The sequence below is a fragment of the Calidris pugnax genome, unplaced genomic scaffold (assembly GCF_001431845.1).
Source record: "Calidris pugnax isolate Ruff unplaced genomic scaffold, ASM143184v1 scaffold105, whole genome shotgun sequence".
Classification (NCBI taxonomy): Eukaryota; Metazoa; Chordata; class Aves; order Charadriiformes; family Scolopacidae; genus Calidris; species Calidris pugnax.
The window spans coordinates 625,410-633,374 of NW_015090857.1; the positions used below are offsets into that span (position 1 = coordinate 625,410).

General features: G+C 40.1%; 1 protein-coding gene across 1 annotated transcript in view; it reads left to right on the top strand.

Annotated features, from left to right (window-relative positions):
- Positions 1 to 276: 276 nt before the first annotated feature.
- The window catches only part of KHDRBS2 (KH domain containing, RNA binding, signal transduction associated 2), a 256,689-nt gene continuing 249,000 nt past the window's right edge, over positions 277 to 7,965 (top strand). The window contains exons 1-2 of the mRNA XM_014943940.1: positions 277 to 295; positions 1,840 to 1,967. Of these exons, the coding sequence (XP_014799426.1) occupies positions 277 to 295; positions 1,840 to 1,967 (147 nt within the window). The remainder of the gene's footprint in view (positions 296 to 1,839; positions 1,968 to 7,965) is intronic.

The window sequence follows — 7,965 nt, forward strand, 5'->3', positions numbered from 1 at the left end:
CCAGCTCGACGGGTGAGGCTTGTTGGTGGTCCTCACCCTCCGAGAAGGTGGTTAGCTGTGGTCTCCCTTCAGCAGAAGGTCCTGCTCTCAGCCTGATGACCCAGAATGGATGTGGGCAGCCAGAGGGAGCTCCCACAGAAACACACATCCAGAACAAGAAATGGAGCAGTGGAGCCAGGCTCTGCTCTCCTTGAAAACAACAGATGTGGGACACCTCTCAGAAAATAACCGGGGCCCCTGTATCCTGCCCCAACCAGGCTGAAGGCAGGAGCCTAAATGAGAAGAGTGAATGGAGGCAAGTTCATGGTCAGGGCAGCAGACGAACTCCCTCCTTGCCCACCTCATCCTCCCGGGTACCTATGAACAACAAATAAGAGGTTCTGGTTGAGGACGGCCAGTCAAATGAGGATGTGGATGATGGGCAATCTACACCAGAGACTTGTATGTGTTCATGAAGATTCAGTCAATCATCCTTGAGAGTGCCACTTTTTTTTTTTCTTTTTTTTTCCCCCGGGGTTTTTATGTGCATGCACAGAAAACTAACAAGAAAAACAGAACCTTGAGTGCTGCAATGAGTTAAAGAGTGGAGTGAAACGAATTCTAGTGCCACAGGTAGTCTCACTCTTGGTAAATCCGCAACTCTCTTCCACATTCCAGTCATCTCTGAAAAGCCCAGCTGAAGTCATCTTTCATTAACTTGAGCAATGATGCCTTTTTTATTCCAAAACTTCTATGTACTCTCGGTCAAAAATGAAGTTCAAGACTTGGAGCGGTGACAGGAGAGTCATAGTAGCTTCTCCAACGAGTTTGGAAGGGGAGCAGTTCATCCCGAGCTTTAGTTTTCCTCTGTCTTGCTTCCTGGCTGTTCAGACTTACTTATTAACAAATCATGGTGTGGGCTGTTTCCTTACATGCATTTTTCATTATTCTTGTTTTAAACCAAAGTAACTTGTATATGTGTTAGAGATTTCTGTCACTGTGTTACTTTTTTCCGCGCTTGTTTATCTGGGCCTTGAAACTGCATGTGTCTCATACCCACAGCTGTCCCTTTTCAGCTATAACTCAGTTATAATTAACTGATTATAAACATTGCCATTTTCTTTGCTGTCAATAGTGACAACTGCTGCAAATGCAGCTTTTTCAATAGTACCTGTTGTATCAGGAAGCTCTAAGGCGCTGTATTATATATTCTTTGCAGAGTGATAAATTCCATTATTTCTTTCTTATAGAGCTTTAGGGAATTTTTGTTTTTGTAAATTCTATCTAATGTTCTACATACCATTATGAACATATGTATAATGATTACTTACTGTATTTCTTTGATGAAGTAACTTTTTGTGCAAGAGTTAACTTCATTTCTTAAATTTTTTTGTACAACCTTTAAATAATTCTGAAGCATTTGAAAGGAAACTCAGTAACAACAAGAAGTTTCTTCATATTTTATTTTACTATTTTTACTGGAGGTTAGCCATTGGAATTAGAATCTGACTTAATTCCTGCAGGTCACATGTACAAAATAGCATCAAGCTGTGATGATGTGATCTTCTTTCGAAGACTGATTGACTCGTAAGTCTCATCTGTTCCTTCCCCAATGGGTTCATTTATTTGGCTTCAGTTTCAGCTGGGCAAGAATTAGTTGAGGAGAATCTATGGACTGTCAGCTGTGCTGAGAGGCAGAGGTGACAGTCTGTGTTTTTTCAAAGGTGACAATACGTGTCACGTGAGTGCAAACAGCACGGGTGTTCGGTGCACAGTCTGTATTACGATGTGTCAGTGTAAACTTTCTGAGGATGGCAAATACCATGTCACTGATTGCTCTCTTTTTCTAATGTTTTTCAGAAATTGAAAAATTTCAGGGTTCTGAAGGCAAGAAGGAAGATGAAGAAAAGAAATACCTTGATGTTATTAGCAACAAAAACATAAAGCTCTCAGAAAGAGTTCTGATCCCTGTCAAACAGTATCCAAAGGTACTGAAAATATAGTTTAATGCTTGTTTAATCTTAATGGAATGCTGAAAAAAGTCATACACGTTTTATTGACTCTTTGTATGCAGGCTTTGTGTTATTAAAAAAAAAAAAAACACACTAGAAAAGAAGCTCCTATTTGAATTTACCTGTTACTAGCTATTAGATGTTCTAACTCCTGTGTTGGGGCCTTTTCAGAAAATTATTGAAGTGAATGAGGTTGGTTGTTGTTTTTTTTTACTTCAGGTAGGTTTTGTAGCTGATCCTTAGGCAAACTGTTGTTTTCTTATAGGTGCTTTTTCCACGTGTACCGTCTTATTAGAACATTAAAGATCGGTTAACAAAAAAAAACATCACAGCAGAATGAAGGAAAAAATGTTTCAAGGTGTTTTCTTATAGTTGCTTTTTCCACGTGTACCATCTTATTAGAACATAAAAGATCAGTTAACAAAAAAAAATCACAGCAGAATGAAGGAAAAAATGTTTCAATAACTGAAAAGTCAATTTAAGTGTCCTGCAGCCTCTTCGTATAAGAGTTGGGGGATTTTCTCTGGTGTAATAAGTTTTAAAAGATAAGGTAGTAGGATTACTGGAGGCTATGGCTTTTGAGGATGTTTGTCCCTGTTTATAAAATACAGATGTCTTTCTGCCACATACTTAATTCATAATATGTTTTGTTCTCCCAACTGCTACATACTATGATTAAAAAAGCATTATTTTTTTCTTGCAAAAGAGCCCCACATTCAGCTGCTTGGGTGAAATTTTAATTTTACAGGAAGGAAGAGAATGTTGGTTTTTGTTTGTATGTGTATACACTGTTGTATTTTACATAAACAGTTGTTCTAATAGTGTTCAAACTGAAATAGTAAACATCTCCATTTATCTCTAGAGTATTTTTTTTTCCATGCTGATTTATTATCACCTGGTATTTGGTTCACCATTAGCCTTGATTACACTCTCAGCTTTTTGCTTTATACTTTCATCAGGAAGAGCAATAAATTAAAATGAGTACAAAGCCTATCAAACAAAATGAAAGGTGTAACAAAAATTGAGATTCAATGATTCCAGCTGACATTTACCTCCTGAGTAGTGAATATAAATCTGAGGTAATGTAATCATCTAAATGGTAAAGACCTTAGAAATGCACATAGTGCTATAGGGAATTACTTTCTTGCTGCATAGCCTGTGGTGCTTTGACTAGATTTGTGGTATTTTGCGTAAAAGTTATAGGTGACCCAAAGTTCTTAACAAGAATGTAACAGTGCTGTAACTTCATAACGGCAATGTAATAATTATTCAGAATACTGTTTGATGAAGACAGTAGAATGAAAGACAAACTATTTAAAAGACAAATGCAATAAGCTATCCAATATAGCGCCTGAATATGATTAAATTAACCTTCATTTACTTTAATGAGCTTGTTTTATTAATGAGTAGTAAAAGATATAAAGCATTTCTACAGGTGTCGAGCGGTGAAACGAAAATAATCAATGTGGTGGAAATGAAATATGTAATGCAAAATACACTCTTGGAAATTTTCTGTAGTTGATTTGCTTGCAATTTTCTGTGCAGGGCATGGAATTATTCCCAGAACTGCAGGTTTCCTGCAACTGTCTAGTAACCATCCTTCAAGGATTGCATTTGCCATTTGTGTCAAATCGCTGATTTCTGTGGTCCAGTGTCCTATCTTTTTTTGATGAATTGCATACATTAGGATAATGAAAATTATTACACACTGTTTGCTTCAAATTGCTTTATATTTATAAATTTATTTATATTTTTTTATTTAAAAAAAATGTAGAAATTGGATTAAAAAAAAGACAGTGTTTTTTTTATATATTTAGCAGAATATGGAAATAAGAGCAGTTGATCAGACCTGCACTTCTAAACAGCTAGGGGAAGTGCTGTATGATTTCACCTGAGAGACATTTATATTTGAAAGAACGTTATTTTAAATTATTTATTCATTTTCTGCTGATAAGCTTTTTTGGGCAGTGCTGGGTGGGCAGGGTTCTGTAAATCTGAATAAAGAGTCTAAGGGTGGTAAGTATAAAATTTTGGAAAAACAAAATCTGACCAGTTAAAAAAACAATTGTCATTTACAGACTCTCTATTTAGGAATGAGATCAAGCCTTTCAAGACATTTGCTCTTATTGTAACTCCATGTAGAAATATAAATTGCTCCAAGAGAGCCCTTGGTTTATTATGGTCTGTAAGATAAGCTGCAGTGAGGGTAGATCCCTTTGGTGACAGCTGTAGAGTCAGAAGCAGCATTTTAGCTTTGAGGAAGAGTTAACTGAATGTAAAAGGCTTCTAGTGGCTAAAGAGCTCTTGAAGTTGCAGAATAAGTATTACAAAATTGTCTCTACTCAAGTGTCTGTGGTCTGATTTCTGAAATTACTGGTGCAGACAACAGGAAAATAAAAGCAAAGGCTGTGATTAGCAGCAGCTGTATTATGTTACCAGCTCTGTTAAAGATACAGGCCTCTCTCCTCTGTAAAACAAGGATGTGAAAAAGAGATAAGGATGTTACTTGATAGTTCAGCAGTGATCTTTTCTGAGATTAATTATTTTAAATCTCAGCAGCCCATGTAAAAACAGCGTCTCATTTGCACACACTCCTCTATGCAGCAGATATTTTTAATGCCTTCAAAATTTCTTCTGACACAGTGATGCAGTGTCTTCTGTTGTTTGATCCTTTTTCCCATCCCATAGTGCCGTTTATTTTACTTTCATGATATATGAATTGCAGCTAAGGCATACTAAGAAAAATACTCAGAAGACTATTTGTTACTGACTTTCCATTTTTCAGCTTTTATAGCTGTTCAACTTAAAACTTGCATGAAAATACCTAGGGCTTGTTTATAAAAACTTTGCCATATATCAGTTGAATGTTATATTTCAAATACATCAAATAAGGGAAAAGAGTGGATTATTTAAAAAAGAAAAAAAAAAAGAAGATTTGCATTCCAATACCCAGCTCTCAGAGAGTCTGAGTTGCTGTACTAGCCCTAGAATGCTTCAGGTTGGAAGGGATCTTAAAGAGTTCCAACCCCCTGCCCTGGGCAGGGACACCTCCCACCAGACCAGGTTGCTCCAAGCCCCATCCAGCCTGGCCTTGAACCCCTCCAGGGATGGGGCAGCCACAGCTTCTCTGGGCAACCTGGGCCAGGCTCTCACCACCCTCACAACAAAGAATTTCTTCCTGAGATCTAATCTAAATCTCCCCTCTTTCAGTTTAAAACTGTTACCCCTTGTCCTGTCACTGCACTCCCTGATAAAGAGTCCCTCCCCAAAGGCGGAATCAGGCTGGGGAGTTTCCTGGTGATGTCTCTGACACAGGCCCCAGGCTTCCCTAAGAAAAGGGCCAACCTGGCATAGCGGACCCTTTGTTCCTCTCAGGAGGCAGTCGCCTACAACTCTTCTTCCTCGTGGAGGTGATTTTTAAATGGGGGGGGTAGGCCTTGCCAGTCCTGGCAACTCTACTGGTATAGTCATACCATCTTCCATATCATCCATGGGCTGTCCTACCTCCTTGAAAGCCTCATACCTATTGTACAGAGGCACCTGGTTAGGGTGAGGTGGGCAAGGAGGGGGTTTGCTTTCCACCCATAGCATGGGCTTGCCTCCATTCACAGTTTTCCTTTTGGCTACTGCCTTCAGTCTGGCAGGGGGAGGGTGCCAGATCTTCAGCTCTGTGTTTTTGTGGTGGCTTTTCTGGTTTTTCTGTCACAGAATCACATGGGGTTGGAAGGGACCTCTGGAGATCATCTAGTCCAACCCCCTGCCAAAGCAGATCCACCCAGAGCAGGTTGCACAGGATCTTGTCCAGGTGGGGTTTGAATGTCTCCAGAGAAGGAGACTCCACCACCCCCCTGGGCAGCCTCTTCCAGGGCTCTGCCACCCCCAAAGGAAAGAAGTTCCTCCTCATGTTTAGGTGGAACTTCTTCTATTCAAGTTTGTGCCCATTTCCTCTTGTCCTGTCCCTGGGCACCACTGAAAAAAGACCAGCCCCATCCTCTTGACACCCTCCCTTTAAGTATTTATGAGCATTGATCAGATCCCCCCTCAGCCTTCTCTTCTCCAGACTAAAAAGACCCAAGTCCCTCAGCCTCTCCTCATAAGGGAGATGCTCCAGGCCCCTCATCATCTTTGTAGCCCTCTGCTGTCCCCTCTCCAGCAGTTCCCTGTCCTTCTGGAACTGGGGATCCCAGAACTGGAGCCAGTGTTCCAGATGGGGCCTCCCCAGGGCAGAGCAGAGGGGGAGGATGAGCTCTCTTGACCTGCTGGTCACACTCTTCCTGATGCCCCCCAGGATGCCATTGGCCTTCTTGGCCACAAGGGCACATTGTTGGCTCATGGGCATCTTGTTATCCACCAGGACTCCTAGGTCTTTCTTCTCAGAGCTGCTCTCCAGCAAGTCATCCCCCACCCTGTCCTGGTGCAGGGGGTTACTCCTCCCCAGGTGCAGCACCCTACACTTGCCTTTGTTGAAGTTCATCAGGTTCCTCTGCCCAACTCTCCAGGCTCTGTCAGGGAGGTCAGAGCCTGATTCTACCAATCTATTTCTTTCTCATGCTCCCTGATGGTCTACAGCCTTTCTACTTCCTCTTTTAGTTCTGCTACCAGGCTGAGTAGATCCACCTGGAGGATTCAGATCTAGGCTGAGCTCCACCTGGTCGCACTTCACACAGCTGTCATTCCTATTACCATCCATTAGTGATAAGAGCTGCTCCAGGCTCTGCTCCTGACTCCTCAGTTGCCCTCGCTGGAGCTGCTGGCTGCCTGTGGGTCTCTGCCCTGCTCTAGCCTCTCCCCACCTCAGAAAAGCTCAGGAGAAGCCTCATTTCACTGTGGTCATCTGGCTCTGCTGCGGACGTGTTGGCACTGGAGCTATTGGTCTCGGTGAGTCAAAAGACACAAATGAGTGTAATTTAATGCCTTCACTTATTGCCACAGAAATTTTTCTGGAAAACCTTTGTTTTTTAGTAAGTATTTTTTCTTCATGTGAATTACAAAATATAGTTACTTTGGTTAGAGTTACTACCTCATCAACTCCCAAAACTACTATTGTATGTTCAAGATGAAGGAACTCAAGTCAGGTGAAATATATAGATTCAATTATTTCCTTCCGGTTCTTCTATCTAGAAAGTAGGTTTTTATTTGGTTAAGTCTGCTTTTGGGTATTTCTTTTCCTTCTGATCTAGCAACAGGTAAATTAGTCTAAATGTAAAGGAGTTGAAATAACATGGATGAATTTAGAGGCAGAATGCTGTCTTATTTAACTGTATAACAGTTCACATTCAAGATAAAGGATTTCTGCTTTTATCAAAATTCATATATATTGAAATTGCACATTCTGGAAAAAAAAAACAACCCAACAACAGTTAAGTAAAGAAGAAATTTTCCAAGTTACTTAGTGAAGACTGGGAGGTGCAGTGAAGTTGGAGGTGACGACACCTGGAAGTAATTAACTCTCCTTTTTTCAGTCAGGGGTAGAAATCAATACAATGTCTTCTGAACAGAAGACTGTGTTTAATAACTTTCTCATTATATGATTATTGAATAAAGATAGATTTGTCTATAAATAAAAGAGGATGGGATATATTATATAATTATATAATACTAAATTAAATTAATTAAAATGTGCTCTCATGCTAAAGTGAGTCATAAAGTTTGAAAGTTTTTAAACAAAATCTCAGTTTCAGGACAGAATTATGTTTTGATTTTCCCCTCCACTGGTTTGTTAGATAACTATTAGGATCTGGTAGGGTGACAGAGATGACAAGCAGGTTGATTCTTCTGAGTGACTTTCATGATGTAGAGTTGCAAACTTCCAGGCACTGTCTTCAGAGGATGGAGGGTAATAAAGCCTCTTTCCTAAAAGACTCAGCTGATGGGCAATAATGGTATAATTTAGAAATATGGTCTGGCTTCGGTTTGAGCTTTCTAACTCCTGCTGGCTTCTTCCTGGATGTTTAATTACCTTTTTTTTTTTTTT